Consider the following 27,766-nt stretch of genomic DNA (forward strand, 5'->3'; position numbering starts at 1 on the left):
TGATGTAGTAAGAAAACAAAATGTTTGGATTACAGCACTCTCATATGGTGGTCTATAGCTAGTATCACATTAATTTTTTTTAGTTCACAGATTTACTATACAGATTTGGAGACCTGTATGCCTTAATAACATTATGAGACCAACTAGATGTGATCATCATTCACATGTAACTAGTAGCTAGTAATGTGCAATTGCAAGGACTTGCATGAGGAATAAGGTTCTCCTAAAATTAGCTATTTGCTAAGAAACTGCATGAGTGAGAAGAGTGGTGGTAGCTAATTGGTCATATTCATAGAGTTGAAGAATTACACATAACTATATTCAAATGTTTTCGTAGACCTTTTGGTTAAATACATAAACTATAGCTACCTGCCCATTTCTTTGTTCTGTTGTAAATGAGTTTCTGGTCACGTCTTAGCAGCAATGTGTGAACAAAATTCTATCATGTCAGCAAGGTAAGAGTCTAATCTCAGAGGCTCGTAAGATGGAATGCAATCCATCTATGTACATGTGTCCTGCTTAACTATGTTACCTGATCCTGCATGGTGGTAGCTGCAGCTTTATGTGTTTAAAGTGTCAAGTGTTCACAATTTTTTCACAGCAATATGTGAAACACATTGCTCTTCAAAGCAGGCAGTGAAGTGTAGCTTAGTAATCTACACTATGAATTTCCATACTGGGCATCCACCACAGCACGTTAACGTTATTTCATTAGTGGTTATATCCATTTAGTGGCTTGAAGTAACAGCTGTTAGTGTCTTTGTGTCACCAATGCTTGGAAGGGACTTATATACTTTGCTATTCATTCATGTAAGCATGGCCTACAGACATTTAGAATCACAAAAAAACGTCTATATAGCTGCTAACGGTCTGTCACTATCAAATGCATGAATTTTAAGTAGGCACAATCAAAGTTTGGTAATTGTAAGGTTCCAGCCAGGGTTGATGCTCAGTTGCTGTTGCTGTTTCCTTGAGCAAGAAAGGTTACTCACATTGCTCTGGTTTACCCAGTTGTTAAATGGGACCTTTCTTAAATGGTGACTTTTTTGGTAGCCCTACTTTTAAATGCTTTTGGTTGAATACATATTAAACTATAACATTACTTTGTTCTGTTGTAAATGAATTTCTAGTCACCTGTTAGCAACTATTGTGTGCACTATAATACATATCTACATGTCAGGAACATGCATTAAGCATGTAGCAAAGTAAGTTTCAAGCCTACAAAATTACTTTTCTGTTCCAAATTATACTATACAGCATGAATGTATGGTAGTGTCATTTGTGTATATAAACCTGTAAGTGTTATCCCACTAGGGATGATGCCATGGTGAGATGGTAAAGCCTGTTAATACATTGAATAAGAACTTGAATTATAACCAACTCTGTAGGTAGACCAGACCCAGTACGTATGTAGACCCAGTGGTGACTTGATCCATACTTCTTGTACAACTATTATATTTAAACTTTTAATAAGTGTGATATAGTAATAAATTTTTATACCAACAAATATTCAGTGTATGCTTATTATTAGTATTAGTGGTGTATGTATAATATAAAGTATAGTAACAACTTTACTAGTTAGTGTATTAGTTGAGCTTGTCCCAGTTCCACTGCAGTAAGATGGGATGATAGAGCATTATCCACACTCCCTCCTTTAGTAGTTCCTCCAATGACTATAATGGCATTGTTGTTGACTGCTGCTATAGCTACTTCAGATCTAGCTGATGATAATGATGAAATGTTCTTCCATGATTTGCTAGAGTCATCATACATCTTAATATTGGATGTTTTTGTACCACTTTGATCCTGTCCACCAACTACCATTGGTGGGGATGAGCTGGGGACTAGGGCTATTTTGTAGTGAGTGGCTTCAGTCATTGTAATCCATTTGGTGGGTATGTCACTGGTTTGTTTTTGATCACCTGATCTTATGATATCATCAACAAGAATCTTGTAGGCAGTTTTGTCACTTTTCAAGTTAGCAGCAGTGTAATCCACTATGAGTAAATGATCATCAGTAATAATGGGTGTGAAGGCACGCATCGGCACAGGAAGATTAATGGACACTTTCTGCCAACGAGACTTCTCCATCCAGTTGAGGACTTCAACATCATCTTGTACTACTACGTTGCAGTTAACATACTTTTCTCCCCCGGCAACAATAGTGTGTTCCAGGTGAGTAACCACCCCTGGTTGGCACCTAACTGAAAGAAGATCAGGATAATGAGATTTCCAAGTTTGACTAATTTCATCAAATGTAGAAACTTTATTAGTTCTCTTCTTAGTAGCAGACAGCATTCCACCAATAATAGCTAACTTTCCACCGATGATGTGAGGAACACCATAAAAGTGACCTGAGGGAGGTAACTCATCCCAATGGTCAGTGTTGATATCATAGACATATACTTGATGTTTAGCATCATCAACTGGACTAAACCCACCAGCAACATAGACCTTCTTGTCTTGTACTGTGACATATGCACGACACATTTGAGCAGGAAGATTGGCCAGCTGAGTCCATTTTATGTGGTACCTGCCACTGGTAAGTGCTGGCATTAATGGAGGTGCCTCCTGAGTGGATAATAATATTTGTAAGTAGCTAAATAACGTACAATATCTATCACTTACACATATAGCTGGTAATGGATACAAAAATCTATTATAAACTGGAACTACAAGTTGTTACCATTCTTTGGTGACACTTTTTGATGTCAGTAATCTAATCAACAAAAATTTTACCTCAATAGGTGGCAGGTCATAAGCAAAATGTTTAGAAATTTTAAGTTGGCTGATCGGTTATTATCATGTACCCGACTGATTTGCCTGATATGTACACCCAAGTTCAAGGGCTGTCAGACCTGAGAACGTGGGTGTACATATCAGGCAAATCACAAGGGCACGTGATACAACTGAGATGTACCATGCCAATGGCAGGCTAAGAGCCTGCGGGTAATTGATCACCCAAACCAATATGAGACCGACCACTGAATTCATTATATAGACCAACTTGTGAAATTTGATTATGGAACAGCAACAACTAATGTTTTTACTACGTTTGTTAACATAAACGGGCAAATCCTACGGATATCATGGAAACACTCAATTTAGCGATTTTACAAGTGTTTCAAAGTTGCTACATCACTTAAACACTGTTTACACAGTTTTCTAAACATCCAGAAGGGTAAGCTTTGCTGTAGAGTGGTTACCTCGTGATATACGAAAAGTGGGCGTGGTACGTACGCAATCAAACATGCAGTGAAGCGCTTGTAAAGTACTCATGACACTAGTTCTCACCTTGAACTTCTGTTTGTCAACTCACAGGGTGGTAAAGGAGTCGAATCGCCTCCATCTGAGTGCTGCAGGATGTTCATGGTTTTCATCACGTGAGCAATAATAAACTCCCACAATTGAATGCTGCCAGGATTCTTATAAAAACAAACCAACGTTACCTCACCAGATATCAAGGCCATGGTTTAACTTAAATGTACCAGGGTTTATGAGATATGTACCCTGAAATTTGCATTTGAAGTGCGGTGGCTTCATGACACATAGCTGGTTGTAGTGAGTTAGACAGGTGACCATATTACACTGTATTATACCATGATCAGTTGATATTGGTAAATGACAGTGTTAATACCATATATGGTAATGATAATAAAACAAATAACACTCACCAGCTGTTGGTTCAGCTGATCAATTCTATATTTCAGGTGGTTGATTTCAAATTTCTGCTGCTCCACTTGTTGGTGTAGAGTGATAACATCTTGTGGGGACTCCTTCATGTAAACATCCTCCTTGCTCACTTGGATCTTCTCACAGACAGCTGTTATTTTTGGCCTCATAGCAGGATCATCATCCAGACACTCCTCCACCAGTGGCTTCAATACTTCAGCCTCTCCTCTCATTTTGTCCAGGTACTGCCGACGACGTTCAACTTCCAACAAAGCTACCTTTCTTCTGATCTTGGAGTCAAACACAGTGTTGTCAGATGGGGTAGGCCACTGTTGTGTAAATGTGTGAAGGACTATTCCAGCAAAAGAAAACACATCCATGGGAGGGCCATACTTTGGTCTTTTTGTTAGTGTTTCAGGTGGCATGAAGTCAACAGTTCCTGGAGCTTTAGTCATTATCTTTCCACTATCACCCTTTATCACCTTGGCCACTCCAAGATCACTGATCTTTGCTACATGATGTGCCGTCAATAAGACATTATTGGGGGAGAGATCTCGATGGATGATGAGAGGGTCGTGATTGTGAAGGTAGCACAGTCCAAGGGAGACATCATGGACAATTGAAAATTTTATATGGACAGGAATCTTTTCATGTTTGTCCACCAGTGAGGTCAAGTTATCCACCATCATCTCCATAACCATTACTGGTAGCCGCATCCTTCCCTGCAGTACACCGCCCACCCCCTCAGAGGGATAATAAACACCTAGGAACTGTATGACGTTTGGATGACGTAATGTACTGCATTGACGACACTCCTTCATAAACAATTCCACTGTTCGTCTCATTTCCACGTCTCCCACCTCTTCGACCAGAATGGAGTGGATTTCTTTGGCGGCACATATCGTTCCACAATATTTGACCGCGTAAACTTTCCCATAAGCCCCTCGTCCCAGTTCCTGACGATTTCGTAGTCTAATAACTCCCTTCAGACGTAGACCTTTAAAATCATCACAGGAGGCCATTTCTCTTGTAAGACAAAATATGGGCGTGGCTTACCCGCACGTGTACAAGTGTCATGAATTACTCCAAATAGCGCCCATAATTGACAACATTTTGGGATGGATGCAGTACACTCAAAGAGAAGAGATCTTAAGAGATCGAGACAATCTGTAAAAGAGGTGGATTCCAATGATTCACTCCGCCACAAAGGAAGTAAGTGTATTACCTGCAGAATCCGAGGGAGGCGCCTTAATTATTACACCATTCAGCCATTGTTGGTTTATTCACCCAGTTTTTTTCCCAATTAAAATATAGACACTAGTAATGCATTGTTTGTTCCCACAAATCAGTAGAATCAATTTTGTGAGTATTGCACATTTAGAAGCATAAACTGAATGCACACATAATTAAACAAGGTTTGGTATTGAAGAAATGCATTGGGCACAAGGTCTAACTAGTACTGTCCCCATACAAACTGTTTAGTAGAAATGTGAGCCAGACTCTTATTACACATTTGCTTTCAAAAACTTTTAAAATGCATACATGTACCTAGCTAGCTGCTACACTGCTGTTTGTACAGTTTATGAGTAATACAGAAGCCAAACAATGATGAACTGATTGTGACAGTTCCAACCCTAGTATTGACTTCTCTTTTGTCTTTTCACTCTTGTACTTGCATACAACTCGTTATACATACTTCATATCCAACATTGAAAAGGTTTGAATAAAATAGATGATTCTCGAGCTCACCTGTAGTATGGTGGGCTCCTCCTGCCATATTTGGTTGGCAGGTGGCAGTGCATATTGGCTTTTGTCTGAAAATTCAGAATGTGATTACATGACACTGAGCATTAGTGCCGGTAGATGCTGGCTCGTTGCACAGTCACCAGCAATGATTGTCCCTACCTGTAGGCTTGGATGTAGCTACTCACCTGCAAATAAAACGGTTACTAATTTTCCGTAAACCACATATTAAACTTAATGATTTTAAGATACAGCCATGCATGTGGATATAAGACCAGAGGAGTAAGGTAAATTTGCTCACATTACACTTTTTATATAAAGTATTAAAGTTCCCTGTACTGATAATGTGTAACTCTTCTTCCATAACACTGTATCCTTCTTTACTATTTTGTGTTTGTTTGTTACAGAAAAGAAACACAGTGAACCAGAAATGTTAGAAGCAGCTGAACCACCAGAATCAACAATTGTTTGTGAAGACGTACAAACTGGTATGTAAGTGTGTTTTGAGAGTTCATGTCTCCCCTAGCTTACTGTCAGTAGAACTGAGGAAGTAATTTTAGAAAATGTGACCCGCTGAACAAAAACCCAACTTGTTTGCATTTTCCTCAAACTTCATTTTATGACTTTTTAGCTGTCTAGAGGGAAAAGCTAATGGGTGTTAAAGCAGCCTTATGTGGCAAAGGCTGTCGGAGTTACTATAGCGATAGACAACAAAAAGTGTATAGTGCCTATGCAAAAAAAATTACAGGTGCTTGTTTAATCAATCATAAAACTCAAGTGCAACAGACTATGGAGTTGGGACTTGCACTGTGTCATTCTATTCACCATGAACTGGAATTGAAGGCTATTCAAGCTCAGAAGCGGTGACAATTTTACTACAATGTAAACAAACACACATTACTCATGTGTGCTTCATGATATACAGAAACAAAACAAAAATGTTCGTACTCTCCATAAAGTGGTAAATCCATCAGTATACAACATACTCTAATCTTCGTTATTTACATATCTCAAAAACATATATGCAAAGAAGTTGGGTTTTGGTTACAAATTTTATGTCAGTGTGGCCTGTGTATCATACAAGTTTTTATTCTACTGCAGTGAAACCTGTCTAAAGCGGTCACCTTCGGGCCAGAAATATTTGGCCTTTATAGAGAGGTGGCTGCCTAACTCAATATCCTCCATAAAGCAGCCATAGGCCATAAACTGAGGTTTGGCCTTTAAACAAAGGTTCCAGGGACTTATAAACTCAGGTTTAGTTACATAAAAATGCATTTAGCTATACTCCAGTATACCGCCTACTTACACAGCAGACAAATTAGCAGAAAAGAGCCTGAAGCTACTCTGAGTTTGGAGACAGCAATGGACAAATTCCATAATAATGCTTTATAGCATATAATAATAACTGTTGCCTCTAGCAACCTGAATTTCCTACTATTTTTAGGTGATAATGTCTAAAGTAACTTATCCAAATTTTGAAAGGATAGCATATATATGTCATAAGATATGACATTTTGAAATTTGTGGTTTTCCCATACATGTCTATGTGAGAGGGCTACAGTTGCCCCTTTTGGGCAATCACAAAAATGAGGTATTTCAACATATGCAAAAACCAAAAATTTAAAAGTACATATATATCAATTTTACATAATTTGTAGGTGTGAATGTCAACAATAATCTCTCCAAGTTTTAGATGGATAGCATATGTAGGTCATAAGATATTACATTCTTTAAATCCCACGATTTGTGTGATTACCGAGAAGGGGCAACTGTTGCCCCTCTCATTGACAATGTATGGGAAAATTGCAACTTCAAAATGTCATATCTCATGACTTATATATGCTATCATTTTAAAACTTGGGGAGGTTACTTAAAACATTGACGCCTACAAATAATGTAAAATTTAAGGTGCTAGGGGCAATGGTTGATTTTTTCGTTATTATGAAATTTGTCCATTGAGCTGATTATGATTCCTAACTACCAAGTCTGTGAAGTAAAAACAGGGACTTCCTTAAAGACGGTGAACTGTTAATGTTAACTAAACAATTACAAATCCAGGAATCAAGATTGTGAGGTGAGCTTTAATTAGAATCACACGAAGAAGCAAAGCCATGGAGTGGCCACAAGCTTTTCTATACTATGAGTTTATAACTTTTCCGTATTACAGAAGTATGAAGTAGTGCAGCTAATTACTCACCGTAATGGCTATAGCTGGCTGCTTTGTGCGAGGTCTTTTGTATAGCGAGGTGCTGTTTGGGACTGCTAAAGCTGGCTGTTATACGTGTTATAGAGGTGACCGTTTAATACAAACTATTTCTGTACAAACTGATTGGCATTTGGTCTGGACTGTAGTCACGTGGCTGCTATGTTGAGGTGACTGCCCAACTCAGGGGAGGTTCCACTGTACTCGATTCCTGGATTTGTAATTGTTTAGTTAACATTAACTGTTCACCGTCTTTAACCCTTAAACGCGCACGCGAATTTACGAAATATTGCACTGAAATCGCAAGGGCCATTTAAGTGGCCCTCCATATTTGGCACAGAGGTGCGTGCGCTAGGATTACGTGATCATGAAACGGTTTAGTGCAACGGAAAGCCACGTTTCTGGGCTTTAATTCGAGCTCAAGAACTTTGTGCTGTGATTAAAGATAAGCGAGATATGGATGAAAATACTGTTGTTGATCAACTTTTCTATAGCGACACCGACGATGACTGGAACAACTCGGACGAAGAGGACTCTTTTGCCCATGGAGAAGACTCTTTTGTCCTTGATAGGCTTACCAGGGAACAAGACGGTAAAATGGCGGACAGATGAATCGGTCCTATCACTTCGCCTGCCATTATAGATGATTATGGCGATGTGGAAGAAAATGATCGTGAGGAAGAGTTCAGCAAGGACGAAGAAGACATCGAGGAAGAAACTAACGATGATTATGAAGGTATAATGCTTTTCACATGTTTTATAACTTGAGTCCTGCTTCTTCTAATAGCTGATGTGAGATATTGTGAAGGTCATGATGAGTCAAGCCATCCTGGACCATCTGGGCTACATAGTGGAGTGAGTGACAGTGGGATGGGTAGCCTGGAAACTGAATACCCCTGTAGTGGTTTTCCTGTGGCTTACCATGGCTCTCCTGTTAGTTCTTCCCTGCGCTCTCGTTCTTCTTCTCCACATGCCCCATTTTCACCTAGTGATAGAGGCAGGGACTACTCACCATCTCCATCTGATCCTTTGTCTGGTAGAAATAGAGGAAGGGGTAGGGGAACTGTGTCTCCAATGGATCTTGTGCCTAGTCGAGGTAGGAGGAAAGGTACTGGTAGGGGTAGAGGTACCGGTAGGGGTAGGGATTTGGCTATCGATAATGCTTATACTCTAGAGTGCTGTTTCACACCTGTGAATGATCGTAGACCATCAAAAGCTTTAGGGAGCAACTGGCTACTAAACTTTTATGTCAACTTAGCTCACGCCAGCATGGAGGACGTCAATCACAGACTCTTCCACCTCAATCGCCTGCGAGGCTTGAGGAACGCCATTTCATAGAGAACCTTGGGACTGACGGTGACTGTGCAGTGTGTTCTGACCGGAAGACACATAGAAAACGTACTAAGTATGGCTGCGTAAATTGTGGAATGGTTCATTTGTGCCTTGAAAGTTGTTTTAAGATATACCATACCAAGGAAAACTATAAATAAATAAGGGGTGTATGCTATTTACTGTGTCGTAGACTTTTTACAGGTTCAGCCGATGTATATAGTTTAGATGTGTTGACAGTATTATCTGTTTAGTTATGTACAGAGCTGTTTGTAAATCAGGTTTTTCCACAATTGTGGTTTTTTCTCTGAAATCACTTGGATCGGTGGTTTCTAAATGAGGCAAACCCTTTACTGAGTAAAGATCCCAGCTCTTTAGTGTATATATTTCATGTACATTTTATGTTTGAAAAGTTTTTCAAATTCTAATGCTAATAATAATACTTTATCTTTGATGAACAGTGCATGATAAAATGGATTGCTGTTGGTATTTGATTGACCAGTCACCAGAATACGTCTTGGCAGCACGTTGAAACGCCACAGTGATTGTGTTGGAGTTCTTTGTTACATGCCTACAGGGTAAAAATAATTATGAGAATACGACAATTTTTTTTCAATTCACAACTACCTGAGAGTTGTAGCTATGTCACTGGAATTTCACCACCTTGTATCAAGGGTACCACCCTTTCTAAACACCAAGTGCTGAGGCGAATGGACAGAGGAGCTGCCTACCATGATGATTATTTCCAAATGATGCGCGTATTGCTGTGGATAAATGGAGAAGTATTATTGATAAAAACATAATAATAATATTGGATAAACCCCAGGTTATCCACCGTCTGTGTACCAAGTTACAAGCTGATACATCAAGGATTTTCACAGTTACAGTCGTGTAAAGACGTGCGGTTACTTCGCACAATTGTGTGAATACCACAAGTTTTTTCTAAAATTCATAAATACCTGAGAGTTGCAGCTATGTCAATGGAATTTCACCACCTTGTATCAAGTGTACAACTCTTTCTCGACACCAAGTATTGAGGCGAATCGCCAACGGAGCCACCTACCATGACGGTTATTTCCAAGTTATGCGCATATTACTTCGGATAAATAGAAAAGCATTAATGATAAACAATTGATAGTCACGATGGGTAAACCCCAGGGTATCCACCATCTGTGTACCAAGTTTCAAGTTGATACGTCGAGGATTTTCAGAGATACAGCCTTGTAAAGACGCGCGATTAATTTCGCGAAAGTAAGCATAAACTTTCGTGCGTTTTCGGTGTAATAAATAATCTAATCCAAAACAGCCAAGCTGTAAAAAAAGAGTGCGGCCCTGAGGCTATGGTGAAAAAAGATGTGAAATCCAAGGTGGCGGCCAAGAAATGGCTGTGATGGTAGGTTAATGGTAAAAATTTTAATAACGACAATTCAGGTGAATTTTGTGCCAAGACCAAGCGGCACCAAATTCACCTGAATTGTTGTATTTAAAATTTTTACCATTAACCTACCATCACAGCCATTTCTTGGCCGCCACCTTGGATTTCACATCTTTTTTCACCATAGCCTTTCTCAGGGCTGCACTCTTTTTTTACAGCTTGGCTGTTTTGGATTAGATTTCACTTCTTTTTGTATTTGTATACCCCAAAGCCGGCCTATGGCCGGCTTTAGGGCTTTTTAACCTGTCATTTTTTCTTTACTACAGGAAGAAGAAAAGATGAAGCAGGGTGATTTCTTTGTAGCTGACCTCTCTGCAAGGTGACCCTTCTAGCTGATCTCTCTACCGGATGACTTGTTTGTAGCTGAACTCTCTACAGGGTGGTTTGTTTGTAGTTGAACTCTCTACAAGGTAACTTCTTCTAGCTGATCTTTCTACAGGGTGATTTGTTTGTAGCTGAATTCTCTACAGGGTGATTTGTTTGCAGCTAAACTGCTGAACTCTCTACAATGTAACTTCTTCTAGCTGATCTCTAGCTGATCTCTCTACAGGGTGACTTGTTTCTAGCTGAACTATCTACAGGGTGATTTGTTTGTAGCTGAACTCTCTACAATGTAATTTCTTCTAGCTGAACTCTCTACAGGGTGACTTGTTTCTAACTGAACTCTCTACTGGGTGATTTGTTTGTAGCTGAACACTCTACAAGGTAACTTCTTCTAGCTGATCTTTCTACAGGGTGATTTGTTTGTAGCTGAATTCTCTACAGGGCAATTTGTTTGCAGCTGAACTCTCTACATGGTAGTTTCTTTGTAGCTGAACTCTCTACAATGTAACTTCTTCTAGCTGAACTCTCTACAGGGTGACTTGTTTCTAGCTGATCTCTCTACAGGGTGACTTGTTTCTAGCTGAACTCTCTACAGGGTGATTTGTTTGTAGCTGAACTCTCTACAAGGTAACTTCTTCTAGCTGATCTTTCTACAAGGTGATTTGTCTGTAGCTGAATTCTCTACAGGGCAATTTGTTTGCTGCTGAACTCTCTACATGGTAGTTTCTTGTAGCTGAACTCTCTACAATGTAACTTCTTCTAGCTGAACTCTCTACGGGTGACTTGTTTCTAGCTGATCTCTCTACAGGGTGACTTGTTTCTAGCTGAACTATCTACAGGGTGATTTGTTTGTAGCTGAACTCTCTACAATGTAACTTCTTCTAGCTGAACTCTCTACAGGATGACTTGTTCCTAACTGAACTCTCTACAGGGTGATTTGTTTGTAGCTGAACTCTCTACAAGGTAACTTCTTCTAGCTGATATTTCTACAGGGTGATTTGTTTGTAGCTGAATTCTCTACAGGGCAATTTGTTTGCAGCTGAACTCTCTACATGGTAGTTTCTTTGTAGCTGAACTCTCTACAATGTAACTTCTTCTAGCTGAACTCTCTACGGGTGACTTGTTTCTAGCTGATCTCTCTACAGGGTGACTTGTTTCTAGCTGAACTATCTACAGGGTGATTTGTTTGTAGCTGAACTCTCTACAATGTAATTTCTTCTAGCTGAACTCTCTACAGGGTGACTTGTTTCTAACTGATCTCTCTACAGGGTGACTTGTTTCTAGCTGAACTATCTACAGGGTGATTTGTTTGTAGCTGAACTCTCTACAATGTAACTTCTTCTAGCTGAACTCTCTACAGGATGACTTGTTCCTAACTGAATTCTCTACAGGTGATTTGTTTGCAGCTGGACTCTCTTACATGGTGGTTTCTTTGTAGCTGAACTCTCTACAAAGTGACTTCTTCTAGCTGATCTATCTACAGGATGACTTGTTTCTAACTGAACTCTCTACAGTGTGATCTGTTCATAGCGGAACTTTTTACTGGGTAATTTGTTTGCAGTTAAACTCTTTGCATGATTGTTTCTTTGTAACTGAACTCTCTACAAGGTAACTTCTTCTAGCTGATCTCTCTACAAGATGACTTGTTTCTAACTGAACTCTCTACAGTGTGATCTGTTCATAGCGGAACTTTCTACTGGGTGATTTGTTTGCAGCTAAACTCTTTGCATGATTGTTTCTTTGTAACTGAACTCTCTACAAGGTAACTTCTTCTAGCTCATCTCTCTACAGGGCAATTTGTTTGTAGCTGAATTCTCTACAGGGTGATTTATTTGAGTTGAACTCTCTACATGATGGCTTCTTTGTAGCTGAACTCTCTATTAGGTATCTTCTTCTAGCTGATCTGACTACAGGGTGACTTGTTTGTAGCTGAATTCCCAACCTGTGTCAAAATTACGCGATCGATTTTTATGAATAAAAAAAACTATTAGTTTTCGTGTCTACCAGGCAAACCACTTAGAGCAACGAGCCGAAAATCAGTATGTAGCTGGAATAATCATCATAGAAAGTCCTTGCAGTAGTACAGAAGAATCGGATTACAAACCACTGAGTTGTGATTCGAAAGACAACTACGTGTAGCAAATGCGAGATCGAGATACTCTAATAGAACAGTCACCCTAATAAAGTATTCAGCTGCATTTATAATTTACTCAATTATATTACATTGCAAGTTATTCTGTAGGGAATTCAACTACAAACAAGTCACGCTGTAGTCAGATCAGCCAGAAGAAGGTACCTAATAGAGAGTTCAGCTACAAAGAAACCATCATGTAGAGAGTTCAGCTCAAACAAATTTCCCTGTAGAGAGATCAGCTAGAAGAAGTTACCTTGTAGAGAGTTCAGTTACAAAGAAACAATCATGCAAAGAGTTCAGCTGCAAACAAATCACCCAGTAGAAAGTTCCGCTATGAACAGACCACACTGTAGAGAGTTCAGTTAGAAACAAGTCATCTTGTAGAGAGATCAGCTAGAAGAAGTCACATTGTAGAGAGTTCAGCTACAAAGAAACTACCATGTAGAGAGTTCAACTGCAAACAAATCACCCTGTAGAGAACTCAGCTACAAACAAATATGCCCTGTAGAAAGATCAGCTAGAAGAAGTTACCTTGTAGAGAGTTCAGCTACAAAGAAACCACCATGTAGAGAGTTCAGCTGCAAACAAATCACCTGTAGAGAGTTCAGCTAGAAACAAGTCACCCTGTAGAGAGATCAGCTAGAAACAAGTCACCCTGTAGAGAGTTCAGCTAGAAGAAGTCACATTGTAGAGAGTTCAGCTACAAAGAAACTACCATGTAGAGAGTTCAGCTGCAAACAAACACCCTGTAGAGAACTCAGCTACAAACAAATCGCTTGTAGAAAGATTAGTTAGAAGAAGTTATCTTGTAGGGAGTTCAGCTACAAACAAATCACCCTGTAGAGAGTTCAGCTACAAAGAAATCATCATGTAGAGAGTTCAGCTGCAAACAAATCATCCTGTAGAGAGTTCAGCTATGAAAAGATCACCCTGTAGAGAGTTCAACTAGAAGAAGTCACCTTTTAGAGAGTTCAGCTACAAAGCAACCACCATGCATGTAGAGAGTTCAGCTGCAAAAATAATCAATCACTTTGTAGAGAGTTCAGCTAGAAGAAGTCACCTTGTAGAGAGTTCAGCTTCAAATAAATCACCCTGTAGAGAATCCAGCTACAAACAAATCACCCTGTAGAAAGATCAGCTAGAAGAAGTTACCTTGTAGAGAGTTCAGCTACAAAAAAACCACCATGTAGAGAATTCAGCTGCAAACAAATCACCTGTAGAGAGTTCAGCTAGAAACAAGTCACCCTGTAGAGAGATCAGCTAGAAACAAGTCATCCTGTAGAGAGTTCAGCTAGAAGAAGTCACATTGTAGAGAGTTCAGCTACAATGAAACTCCCATGTGGAGAGTTCAGCTGCAAACAAATCACCCTGTAGAGAACTCAGCTACAAACAAATATGCCCTGTAAAAATATCAGCTAGAAGAAGTTACCTTGTAGAGAGTTCAGCTACAAAGAAACCACCATGTAGAGAGTTCAGCTGCAAACAAATCACCTGTAGAGAGTTCAGCTAGAAACAAGTCACCCTGTAGAGAGATCAGCTAGAAACAAGTCACCCTGTAGAAAGTTCAGCTAGAAGAAGTTACCTTGTAGAGAGTTCAGCTACAAAGAAACCACCATGTAGAGAGTTCAGCTGCAAACAAATCACCCAGTAGAAAGTTCAGCTATGAACAGATCACCCTGTTGAGAGTTCAGTTAGAAACAAGTCATCCTGTAGAGAGATCACCTAGAAGTATCACCTTGTAGAGAATTCAGCTACAAACAAGTCATCCTGTAGAGAGATCAGCTAGAAGAAGTTACCTTGTAGAGAGTTCAGCTACAAAGAAACCACCATGTAGAGAGTTCAGCTGCAAACAAATCACCCAGTAGAAAGTTCAGTAGGGACCCGCCGATTATGCTCATAATTTTACCTATTATGCTATGCTGCACTGCTCAAAAATTCACCTATTATGCTTAAATTAATGCTCAATGTTTACCTATTATGCTCGATTATGCTCAATGTTCATGCCTTAGTTCATATGCTTTGCTACTAGTTTAACACTGTATAGAAAGAAAAAAATGAGTGGCTGGAACACAAATAATAAATTCTTGCTGTATGTAAGAGAAAAGATCGATATACTCTAATAGAACAGTCAGTTTGATGATTGTTCTATTAGAGTTACTGACTGCTCTATTAGAGTATATCGATCTTATTTTGCAATTGTCATTTTTCCAGCAAGAATTTATACCATCGCACAAATATTTAACTTATTATGCTGGCATTATGCTCAATGCTTTTAGGTACCTATTATGCTCAAAATTATGCCAGCATAATCGGCGGGTCCCTAAAGTTCAGCTATGAACAGATCACCCTGTTGAGAGTTCAGTTAGAAATAAGTCATCCTGTAGAGAGATCACCTAGAAGTATCACCTTGTAGAGAGTTTAGCTACAAACAAATCACCTGTAGGAATTTCAGCTGCAAACAAATCACCCTGTAGAGAGTTCAGCTATGAAAAGATCACCCTGTAGAGAGTTCAGCTATAAGAAGTCACCTTTTAGAGAGTTCAGCTACAAAGCAACCACCATGTAGAGAGTTCAGCTGCAAACAAATCACCCTGTAGAGAATTCAGCTACAAACAAATCCCCTGTAGAGAGACCAGCTAGAAACAAGTCACCCTGTAGACAGATCAGCTAGAAGAAGTTACCTTGTAGAGAGTTCAGCTGCAAACACATCACCCTGTAGAGAATTCAACTACAAACAGAGAACCCTGCAGAGAGTTCAGCTAGAGTCAAGTCACCCTGTAGAGAGAATCCTGTAAAGAGTTCATCTACGTACGAGCAGATCACCTTGTAGAGAGTTCAGCTACATTTCAAGCCACCTAGTAGAGAGATCAGCTGTAAATTATCCTGTGGGGATTAATTGACATGTAATAAATATATGCAAGAGTTCATAATATAATGAACTCTTGATATATGCATTATATATATAATTTGTACATTTACTGATAAAATCAGAATGAGTTAAAGTATTTATAAAATCTGCTTCATCTTTTTCTTTTTCCTGTGGTAAAGAAAAGTATATAGGTTAAAAAGCCCCAAAGCTGGCCATAGGCCGGCTTTGGGGTATACAAATACAAAAAGAAGTGAAATCTAATCAAAAACAGCCAAGCTGTAAAAAAAGGAGTGCGGCCCTTGAAAAGGCTATAATGAAAAAGATGTGAAATCCAAGGTGGCGGCCAAGAAATGGCTGTGATGGTAGGTTAATGGTAAAATTTTAATAACAACAATTCACGTGAATTTGGTGCCGCTTGGTCTTGGCACAAAATTCACCTGAATTGTCGTTATTAAAATTTTTACCATTAACCTACCATCACAGCCATTTCTTGGCCGCCACCTTGGATTTCACATCTTTTTTCATTATAGCCTTTTCAAGGGCCGCACTCCTTTTTTTACAGCTTGGCTGTTTTTGATTAGTTATAAACTTTCACATTAGTCATAGCTCTATCAGAGTAGACTGTTCTGTTAGAGTAGTTGTGGACACTTACAAATAGGTGACTGTTCTATTAGAGTAGTTTGTGAACACTTACAGATAAGTGACTGTTCTATTAGAGTACTGAACACAAATAGGTGACTATTATTGGACACTTGAAAGAAGTTGAAGGTTGTAGTTATTCATTTTACACTAGTGACCAAGTCAATGCATATGGTATATGTGACCCGGTCTACAAAAAGGGGTCTTATATAGCCTTTTCAATTGCATGTACTTGACAATCCATAACTTGACTTGTGAATGTGGTATCTCACCCTGAAATTGGTCCCTTTAGACTCCTAGCATAGCACTATGGCTTGGTGTAATATGAAGATGATAGTTTGAAAACATGAGGAGTTATGATTTTTCAAACTTGACAATTTGGAAAGGCTATAAGACCCATATTTTCTATACACTCAGAGATGCAAGATTCTGATAACATCTCAGATAAATATCATGTACTATGATGGTAACAATAGTGTAAACAAGTTACTGTACTAAAAGTATATCCTCAAAAATGATGTAGTCATGGCAACTATAATGAGGTCATGAAGTACACCTTAGCTACTTAACATGGTAACTATAATAAGGTGGTCTTAATAAAGAGGTAACTAGGTAGAGCTATATCATGCAATACCGTAATTTGCTCTTTTCATTGTAAAACAATTTTCATATGCAAAATTAGTACAAAAATTTCTTGCACAAGATTTTAATACAAGATCGAACCATCTAATAGAGCAATCATTTCTGATAAAACGAATTACAGCAATTTGCTTTATGAATACTTATTTTAGTCATAATAATGATAGTAAAGTTTCTTCACGTATTTTATTGTTGAATTTGTCACTATTACTATTCTCACTACATTCATCAAAATGAAGAACATTGATTATTCTCATCTCTAGTATTCTTGAAATCACGCTGGCATAAAGATTTAAGCCTACATAAATACTTTTCTGTTTCCAAATTATACTATACAGTATGAATGTGTGGTATTTGTGTATATAAACCTGTATTATCTCACTAGGGATCATGTGAGATGGTAAAGCCTGTTAATACAGAGAGTAAGAACTTGACATTATAACCAACTCTGTATGTAGACCAGACCTGGTGGTGACTTGATCCATACTTCTTGTACAACTATTTAAACGTTTAATAAGTGTGATATAGTAATAAATTTTTATACCAACAAATATTCAGTGTATGCTTATTATTAGTATTAGTAGTGTATGTATAATATAAAGTATAGTAACAACTTTACTAGTTAGTGTATTAGTTGAGCTTGTCCCAGTTCCACTGTAGTAAGACGGGATAACATAGCATTATCCACACTCCCTCCTTTAGTACATCCTCCGATGACTATAATGGCATTGTTGTTGACTGCTGCTATAGCTACTGTTGATCTAGCTGATGATAATGATGAAATATTCTTCCATGATTTGCTAGAGTCATCATACATCTTAATATCTGATGTTGGTATACCACTAACTTGTCCACCAACTACCACTGGTGGGGATGAACTGGGGACTAGGGTTGTATAGTAGTGAATGGCATCGGTAATAATTATTGTAATTCATTTGGTGGGTGTGTCACTGGTTTGTTGTTGGTAACTTGATCTTGTAATATCATCAACAGGTATCTTATAGACACTTTTAGACCGTGTAAAGTCAGCATCACCATAACCCACTATGAGTAAATGATCATCAGTAATAATGGGTGTGAAGATACACATTGGCTCAGGAAGATTAATGGACAGTTTCTGCCAATGAGAATTCTCCATTCAGTTGAGGACTTCAATATCATCTTGTACTACTGGTGTGTTGTTAACATACTTGACTCCCCCAGCAACAATAACATGCTCCAGGTGAGTAACCACCCCTGGTCTGTTCCTAGCTGAGAGAAGGTCAGGATAATGAGGCGTCCAAGTCTGACTAGTTTCATCAAATGTAGAAACTTTATTAGTCCAATTCTTAACAGCATGCAGCCATCCACCAATTATAGCTAACTTACCACCAATGATGTAAGGAACACCATAATAGTGACCTGAGGGAGGTAACTGATCCCAATGATCAGTGTTGACATCATAGACATATACTTGATGCATAGCATCAACAACTGGACTATTTCCACCAGCAACATAGACCTTCTTGTCTTGTACTGTGACATATGCACGACACATTTGAGCAGGAAGATTGGCCAGCTGTGTCCATTTTATGTGGTACCTGCCACTGGTAAGTGCTGGCATTAATGGAGGTGCCTCCTGAGTGGATAATAATATTTGTAAGCTAAACAGATTATTGTGAACACAGTTTACATCACAACATGCATATGTAATTGTATAACTTGTTTTTATACAAGTATTTATAATCAACAAAAGTCATGAGTTATGAAAGTGGCAGGTATAGGGGTAGTGGAGAAGTGTCAACAAGTGGAACATTTAGAAGCTCTGAGATTTTACACAGAGTAAATTAAGCAGCTACAGTAGATACCATATATGGATACCTTTAATTTGTTCCTAGAGTTAGCCAAAAGTGTTTAGTTACCGTACAGTAAAAAACTTTGGCGGTAAAAAAAAGGAAAATAACGTTCAATTCACCAAAGTTTTTTTTGCCAATTATTTTAGATGATCACACGAGCACATTGAGTACTAAGATGAAGGTCAGCTTGTACCACCACGCAATAAAGATCAAGCTGACTTTGGAGATCTTCCGCCTAGGAATGTGTCCCACAGTTGTAAGCACTGCTTGGGATAGCATTTCTAACCGGCTTTCCATTCACACGTCAGCTAGTTCATCGTCTCACAATGGATTTGGTCAAATACTTTGATATACGTGATAACCTCTGCTACTGGAGTTCACTGAAAAAAGTAAATATGGTTGTTCTCGGCATCGCAGGAGATAGCAAAGCACGCCTTAGCTAGCATGTCGTTAGATCAGTAGCTACTAAAGTACTGGTACAACAACGCTAGCTACCTATACACTTACTACATTACTTAACTGATGAGCATGAGCTGACACCAGGGGCAGATCCAGAGTTTGGAAAGAGGGGGGCACCTTGCTGAACAAAGTTGAAGAGCAAAAAAAAAAAAGTCACAACAATAATAGCTAGTTACCCTTTACCAAATATATTCTATCACGTATGTTATGTAAAATAAAATCCTTATTTGTAGCTTCATAGGTAAGCTACACTGCCTCATGAACATTGTGACTGCTTTATTAGAGTAATTGACTGCTCTATTAGAGTATCTCGATCTTGTATGCAATTTCTTGAGGGGGGGGGGGCATTTGTCCCAAATGCCCCATCCTGGATCCGCCATTAGACACCTTGTTGTAATATCCTATGTACCGTACAGTAAAAACTTTGGCGAATATTATTTCAATCGCCAAAGTTTTTTCAGCCAATTTTTAAACCATGCGCGCGGCGAAGGCCGGCTGTGGGCGCGCGCCTGGTTTACTGAAATTGTTTTCGTAAAAGTGTGTGTGTGTGTGTGTATCTATGGTGTACCTACAGTCTATTTCAGGTTGGTTGTCCACTTAAGCCAAATGCAAGAATATCACGTGAATAGAAATAACCAATGAAATTTCACGCCTGGCGGACGGCGCTAGTTTAAATTGAAGGCTACTGATCTCATTGGCTACTTTCAAGCACGTGACTTTTAAACAGTTCGTTTCTCTAGTCAACCAACCGGAAATACCGTGTTTTTCAGGTTTCTTGCGAAAATCAAAGCATAAACGTGATCAAACACGTGATCTGTAATTCAAATATCTCGAACTTGCAAGGCATTTAAAGTGAATATTCGCACCTTTTGCCGATCATTGTACATGTTCAAGTATTGCTAGTATGCTGCAAGTTATGTAAGCCTTGCTAGTTCGAAGCACGGATCACGTGTTTGATCACGTTAATGCTTTGATTTTCGCCAGAAACCTGAAAAACACGGTAGACTGTATCTACCTATCTATGTTAGTCCGTACGCACCCACGTGAGCAAAATCGTTTATTAACGGTGAAAGCAGCTTTTACGTAAGAAGTAAAAGTGAAATGAAGTCTGTAGTAAACTTCTGCACAGGTGAGCTTTGCTCTGAGGTGGTTTCTTTTTGGCGGACTGAAATACGGGTGTGGTGACTTTCCTCAGACTACCTTCCCCTTGAGGTTTTCAGGCATTTAGCAACTGAAAAACAACGGTGCAGGCCTCGTACACTACCAGGAATAGCCTATCGCTTCGAGTTGAAAGGGGGCGTATCCCTTACGTACGCGAACGAAAATGAAGAGCAGCTTTGACGCTTTGTCGAGAGAATTTGTGGGAAAAAACACGTTAGTCACACTATAAAACAGTTTAGAAGATAGTTCTGTGCGTAATATGTTGGGAAAAGCGGTTTGTTTAACAAACGCTGATCCAACACCTAGCATACCACCAATTCAGATACATGTGGATGGCATATACCAACTACTATCCAACATCCACAGGATCCAACAACGTAAGGCATCTGGGCCTGACAACCTTCCTGCCCGTATTCTTAAAGAAGTGGCATATGAAATCTCCCCAGCCTTATCATTGATCTTCCAGGCTTCTTTAGATCAAGGTGCACTACCAAGTATCTGGAAATTTTAAACTGTGAAAGTAGCATATCCAACAATTAAGCTACTTTTAATAAAAAAAAATTTATTGGCAAAATACACGCGTCTACACTGGAAGCAGGTTTTCAAGGCTCTGTTATGGATCGTCAGATAACTTTTAAACCCTTTCCAGGTTCTAGCAGGAATGGCCAGCATGACATCTACTTTCACGTAAAATGTAACAGCTTAATACGGCCTTCTTCATGGTACAAAGTAGGGGGTTTAACATTGCACATAGAACCATTGGCCATGAAAATATTGGCTCACCTCAACAATCCAGGCGCGAACTTTTTAACGATTCCAGGTTATACCAGGCTAGATCTATCCTTTCTTGAATACTTCAGCTAGCTATACCGTTCGTGACGAACGTTTTACACGGTACAAATAATTTTATAAAAATCACTATCTCAATCCAATAGTCGCATACCCTGGCTGAGCACTGATTATTAATGACGCGCGCGCTATATTGCGTGGGCGAGTTGCAATGGAGAAGTATTACGTTCTTGAATGTTTAATTCATCAACTTTTCAATGGTCAATAGTCCTTGTACATCATGCTAATAACTTTTTTTTTGATCACGTGATACATCTTTGTATTTTGTACATGTAATCAAATAAATATTTTGAAAAATGGTCATTATAAAAATTTCAAGTTACTTGTTTGCAGTTCTCCAACGTATAAACCTGTGGAAAAACAGTCACATTTAAATTGGTGAATTTAAAAAAATCTTTATCACGCACACACTACACACACATTACACACACACTACACACACACACTACACACACACACTACACACACACACACACACACACACACACACACACACACACACACACACACTACACACACACACTTCACTACATATTCACATAAAAATAAAACACTACAAAGTATGGTAATGGTTGTTTACATTGGTTAATTTTGTGGTGTGCCACATATAGCAACAAGGGAAATGTGTATCTGTGATCAAGAATTTAATTTAGTTTGTAATATCAATCTTTGTCAACTAGAGATGAACTGGCTATTGGTAAAAAGCGAGGGGTAGCCAATGCCTTGGGAATCTTGTATGCTATGTGAGAAATCCAATCAGAAATACACAAATATATTAGAAACCAAATCCTAAATCCAAAATCATGTAAAAATAAAGGAGAAAGTGAGTTTAACAAAGTAGACAATGATCGATCATGAATAACTAGAACAAGATGTAGATCAACAACTGTACAGGTAGTTACTAGTTAGCAATATCACTAAATGCTTTTAAAAATACATAAAGATTGGGAGTCTCGTATACGCCAGTTTGGTACTTTGCTTGGGCATTGGCAACCCCTCTGGTACACCATTTCTGTGTTTTGCGTGGGCGTTGGCTACCCCCTCGGGAAAAATAAAATAATGAAAGACTATACAGAAGCTGATCTGTACAGAAGATGAGCCCTGCACAGCTACGTGGGCTTCTTTTTACAAAGCATACACTCACCTTATTTGCACATTGCCCAATCATCATCATGGACGCTTCCACCTCCCACCATGCACTAAAGTAATAGAAACAAACATCATTAAATAATATAAGCATTAATATTATTATAGCATAACACAGCAGCACAATATTACAGCATGATAAACAAACCAAAGTATTTATACAGAAAACTATGTCATAGACATTTAATCGTCTTTGAGCAAGGCCATTTTAACGAAGGAGCAAATTGGGCGTGGGCGTGGGCGGGCAATTCATTACATTCTTTTCGCCGTTTATAACTATCACTGGCAAACTAATGCATATACTATATCAAAGAACGTATATATTTAAACAGTTGTATGATACTTATAGACTGTTTTTTCACTGTCAACCACTTCTTGCGCGTGGGCGGCCCACCACCCCTCCCCTCCGCACCGTCCCACCCACTCACCCACCCCCTATATGATATACGTGCTATACAGCTGAGCATATAAAAGTTGCTAAAATTAACAGGTTTTTGTAGAATCAGTTTTATTTTTAAAATTCTAATTGAACAAACAGTACATTTTCATACTGTAGCTGAATGACATTAAAATACATTGAATTGTCTGATATGGTTCCTATTTATAAGGAAGGTAATAAATCAGACCCATGCAACTATAGACCTGTGTCCCTTACGTGTATCTGCTGTAAAATATTAGAGCATATAGTATATTCAAGTGTGTCTAATCATCTAACATCCTTCAACATTTTATGTGATGAACAACACGGTTTCCGTCACAAAAGGAGCTGTGAAACACAATTAATTTCCACGGTTAATGACTTTGCCAAGTGTTTGAATCATAAGGGCCAGTGTGATGTACTCCTACTTGACTTCAGTAAGGCCTTTGATAAGGTTCCACATTCCCGACTCTACCTCAAGCTTCAACATTATGGGATTGATGGATCTATCCTATTGTGGATTAAGTCCTTCTTAACTTGCAGATCCCAGTAGCTATGTAGTGCTAGAAGGGAAAAACAGCTACTCTGAACAAGTTCTCTCCGGTGTACCCCAAGGTACTGTACTCGCACCACTTCTGTTTTTACTGTACATAAATGATCTCCCTGCTTGTGTCAATAGTAAGATTAAACTGTATGCAGATGATGTCCTACTGTACTCCTACATACATTCTGAATCAGATTGTATAGCCCTACAACAGGATCTTGACAAACTCATTGAATGGGCTCATACTTGGCTGATGGAATTTAACATTAAGAAATGCGAACACTTGAGAATTACCTATAAAAGAAATCCCATCATTCATAGCTATCATCTGGAGAATTCTATCATCTCTGAGGTTCCTCACACGAAATATCTCGGGGTCACCATTGACCAGAAACTATCATGGAATGAACACATTCAAAGAGTCACTAGCAAAGCAAACCAGGTTAATGGATTCTTGCGCCGTAACCTTCACCAATGCCCTATTTCTGTTAAGAGCAATTGTTATAAGATGATGGTCCGCCCCATTGTTGAATATGCATCCTCTGTCTGGGCCCCCCACACCCACACCAACATAAACCAACTTGAGTCCATCCGCCAAAAGAGAGCAGCTAGATTTTGCTACAATAACTTTTCTGGATTTAGTAGTGTAACAAGAATGATGTCATCATTAAATTTACCTACCCTCGAAGAAAGAAGAAACAAGTCGAAGATAACTACAATGTATAAGATAATTAATGGCAATCTAAGTATACCCACAAATGATCTAATACCTAATCATCGTCCATCAAGGGAAGGATATTATAAACAGCTTGACACTATGATTGATTCTTATAAATTTTCCTTTTTCCCTTCTACAATCAGACTCTGGAACACACTCCCCCCCTTTGTAATTCACTCCCCTACCTTAGATGAGTTTTGTACTAACCTGAACATTCATTATGATCACACCTATGCACAACAATCTTTTTGATTTCTGCACAGTAACAAACATAATAATAATAAACGCTTCCTTAGCAGTGCATAGCAACGTAATTGAACGAATTACGAATATTTCATGAATTACAAAATATGAGGTAAAGTAGTAATACATAGTTGGTTAATTCATAGTAGCATATACTGTCTATAGTTAATTCCAGATGAGTTAGCTAGCTGCATGGCACCTGGTTTTTAGAAGTAGCACAACATCAACTTGTTTCAACAGAGGAGTTTCGTCACACTTTTTTACCGCCAAAGTTTTTTACTATATGGTTAAGTGAATTTGTTCAGATAACTGAACCCAATTGATTTTATAGATTGACTGTTCAGATAACTGAGTACTTGTAGTATTGAAGATAGGTAATGTGAATGTTCTAATAGAGTGGATGACGAGTATCTGAATGTTTCTGCCTATTCTGGCAGGTCATTTTGTAAAATATTTTGCAAGGTTGGTTTTGGTGGGTTACCATATTACACAAGATACCAGTTGATAGTAGTGTTTAAGTGTAGTATTGAATGGTTATGGGTTAACATGAGTATAAACTTTATCCTCCACACATGACATTTCCCATAGAGTATGTACTAACATTAGTGACTTACTATTTTCAATTTTGATGTCTTTGTTGTTGGTCCTCCTAAAGTTACTCTGTTAAGTTGACTGGCTACTTGTTGTGTTGGTACAGTCCTTGTGGAGGACTAAGATAACAATACCATATATGGCAATGATAACAAAACAAATAACACTCACCAGCTGTTGGTTCAACTGGTCAACTTCAAATTTCAACTGGTCATTTCCATATTTCAGGTGGTTGATTTCAAATTTCTGCTGCTTGGTTTCTGTTTTCAAATGGTTGTTTTCTAGACCCTTCTGTGTGTTCTCTCTTCTCAGCTGATCAATCTCAGTCTTCTGCTACTCCACTTGTTGGTGTAGAGTGATAACATCTTGTGGGGACTCCTTCATGTAAACATCCTTGCTCACTTGGATCCTCTCACAGACAGCTGTTATGGTTGGCCTCACAGCAGGATCATAATCCAAACACTCCTCCACCAGTGGCCTCAATACTTCAGCCTCTCCTCTCATTTTGTCCAGGTACTGCTGACGACGTTCAACTTCTGACAAGGCTACCATCTTTCTGGTCTTGTGATCATACTGCACCAGTTCAGTTGGATGAGGCCACTTTTGGTTAAATGTGTGGAGGACTATTCCTGCAAATGAAAACACATCCATGGGAGGACCATACTCGGGATTTTCCCTCAGTGTTTCCGGTGGCATAAAGTCAACAGTTCCTGGAGCTTTAGTCATTGTCTTTCCACTGTCAGCCTTTATCACCTTGGCTACTCCAAGATCACTGATCTTTGCCACATGATGTGCTGTCAGTAAGACATTATTGGGGGAGAGGTCTCGATGGATAATGGGAGGGTTGTGATTGTGAAGGTAGCACAGACCAAGGGAGACATTATGGACAAATGAAAACTTTATATGGATAGGAATCTTCTCATGTTTATCCACCAGTGAGGTTAAGCTATCCACCATCATCTCCATAACCATTACTGGTAGCCGCATCCTTCCCTGTACACCGCCCGCCCCCACAAAGGGATAATAAACTCCTAGGAATTGTATAACGTTTGGATGACGTAATGTGCTGCATTGACGACACTCCCTCATGAACGATTCCACTGTTCGTCTCATTTCCATAGATATGGCGATATAAAGGGGGATATATGTATATTTTAAGAATGGAAAAACCTGGTTTTGAAGGTTTTACATGATGAGTTGCATCGGGTGGCTCTGTCTAAAGAATGATAGTGAAGTAAGTTAAGCGCGTGAAGCAACATGGCGGTTTATTTATGTGTATATAGCCAGTGACTGCTGATATGATATTTGTGTACTCATTGTGTAGCTATGTTGCATGCGGTGGGTTTTGGCAAATGGTTTATCATGTTCTGGTAGTAAGTCACAAAGAACATTTCTGGAGCACTGCAAGGCTGGTTTTTGGGGTTTTGTTTTGATGGTTTTATAGAGCGGTTCAGTAAGTGGTCACAAAGAACATTACCATGGAGCACTGCAAAGCTGGTTTTTGGGGTTTTGATGGTTTTATAGAGTACAGTAAGTCACAAAGAACATTACTGGAGCACTGCAAGGCTGGTTTTTGGGTTTTTGGGTTTTTGATGGTTTTAAAGAGTTCAGTAAGTCACAAAGAACAATACTGGAGCACTGCATGTAAGGCAGGTTTTTGGGTTTTTGGGGTTTTGATGGTTTTATAGAGTACAGTAAGTCACAAAGAACATTACTGGAGCACTGCAAGGCTGGTTTTTGGGGTTTTGGGGTTTTGATGGTTTTATAGAGTACAGTAAGTCACAAACAACAATACTGGAGCACTGTAAGGCTGGTTTTTGGGGTTTTGGGGTTTTGATGGTTTTATAGAGTACAGTAAGTCACAAAGAACATTACTGGAGCACTGCAAGACTGGTTTTTGGGTTTTTGGGGTTTTGATGGTTTTATAGAATTCAGTAAGTCACAAAGAACAATACTGGAGCACTGCATGCAAGGCTGGTTTTTGGGTTTTTGAGGTTTTGATGGTTTTATAGAGTACAGTAAGTCACAAACAACAATACTGGAGCACTGCATGGCTGGTTTTTGGGGTTTTGGGGTTTTATAGAGTACAGTAAGTCACAAAGAACAATACTGGAGCACTGCAAGGCTGGTTTTTGGGTTTTTGGGGTTTTGATGGTTTTATAGAGTACAGTAAGTCACAAAGAACATTACAGGAGCACTGCAAGGCTGGTTTTTGGGGTTTTGGGGTTTTGATGGTTTTATAGAGTTCAGTAAGTCACAAAGAACAATACTGGAGCACTGCAAGGCTGGTATTTGGGGTTTTGATGGTTTTATAGAGTACAGTAAGTCACAAACAACAATACTGGAGCACTGCATGGCTGGTTTTTGGGGTTTGGGGTTTTATAGAGTACAGTAAGTCACAAAGAACAATACTGGAGCACTGCAAGGCTGGTTTTTGGGTTTTTGGGGTTTTGATGGTTTTATAGAGTACAGTAAGTCACAAAGAACATTACAGGAGCACTGCAAGGCTGGTTTTTGGGGTTTTGGGGTTTTGATGGTTTTATAGAGTACAGTAAGTCACAAAGAACAATACTGGAGCACTGCAAGGCTGGTTTTTGGGGTTTTGGGGTTTTGATGGTTTTATAGAGTACAGTAAGTCACAAAGAACATTACTGGAGCACTGCAAGGCTGGTTTTTGGGTTTTTGGGGTTTTATAGAGTTCGGTAAGTCACAAACAACAATACTGGAGCACTGCAAGGCTGATTTTTGGGTTTTTGAGGTTTTGATAGTTTTATAGAGTACAGTAAAACCATTATGTGTGCTAGATTTTTGGTAA

At 38.9% G+C, this 27,766-nt stretch overlaps 4 protein-coding genes and 1 long non-coding RNA gene across 7 annotated transcripts in view; 2 read left to right on the top strand and 3 right to left on the bottom strand.

The window, feature by feature from the left end:
* Positions 1 to 27,766, top strand: part of LOC136258841 (uncharacterized) — a 61,925-nt gene that overhangs the window by 17,758 nt on the left and 16,401 nt on the right. The gene's annotated exons all lie outside the window — the stretch shown is intronic.
* On the bottom strand, positions 1,446 to 4,742 carry LOC136258822 (uncharacterized). Its single transcript, XM_066052169.1, has 2 exons — positions 3,675 to 4,742; positions 1,446 to 2,571 (listed from the first exon to the last, which is right to left on the bottom strand). The coding sequence occupies exons 1-2, from the start codon at positions 4,692 to 4,694 to the stop codon at positions 1,579 to 1,581; spliced, it is 2,013 nt and encodes a 670-aa protein (XP_065908241.1). The 5' UTR covers positions 4,695 to 4,742; the 3' UTR covers positions 1,446 to 1,578.
* On the top strand, positions 7,895 to 17,627 carry LOC136258835 (uncharacterized). 2 transcript variants are annotated; one of them, XM_066052187.1, is made up of 4 exons: positions 7,897 to 8,210; positions 8,262 to 8,354; positions 8,406 to 8,473; positions 17,373 to 17,627. In XM_066052187.1, exons 1-4 carry the CDS (start codon positions 8,075 to 8,077, stop codon positions 17,427 to 17,429), a joined length of 354 nt encoding a protein of 117 aa, XP_065908259.1. In that variant the 5' UTR covers positions 7,897 to 8,074; the 3' UTR covers positions 17,430 to 17,627. The 2 variants fall into 2 exon arrangements, with proteins under 2 accessions (XP_065908257.1, XP_065908259.1); XM_066052185.1 differs by lacking the exon at positions 17,373 to 17,627 and having other exon boundaries at positions 7,895 to 8,210; positions 8,406 to 9,394.
* LOC136258843 (uncharacterized) lies at positions 9,261 to 10,233 on the bottom strand. 2 transcript variants are annotated; one of them, XR_010703018.1, is made up of 3 exons: positions 9,907 to 10,227; positions 9,575 to 9,711; positions 9,261 to 9,518 (listed from the first exon to the last, which is right to left on the bottom strand). It is a non-coding gene; the product is annotated as an uncharacterized lncRNA (long non-coding RNA). The 2 variants fall into 2 exon arrangements; XR_010703017.1 differs by having other exon boundaries at positions 9,575 to 10,233.
* On the bottom strand, positions 17,486 to 25,938 carry LOC136258326 (receptor-interacting serine/threonine-protein kinase 4-like). The gene is made up of 4 exons (XM_066051650.1): positions 25,354 to 25,938; positions 25,123 to 25,284; positions 24,975 to 25,070; positions 17,486 to 18,605 (listed from the first exon to the last, which is right to left on the bottom strand). Exons 1-4 carry the CDS (start codon positions 25,936 to 25,938, stop codon positions 18,126 to 18,128), a joined length of 1,323 nt encoding a protein of 440 aa, XP_065907722.1. The 3' UTR covers positions 17,486 to 18,125.

This window comes from Dysidea avara, chromosome 6, assembly GCF_963678975.1.
Source record: "Dysidea avara chromosome 6, odDysAvar1.4, whole genome shotgun sequence".
NCBI lineage: Eukaryota > Metazoa > Porifera > Demospongiae > Dictyoceratida > Dysideidae > Dysidea > Dysidea avara.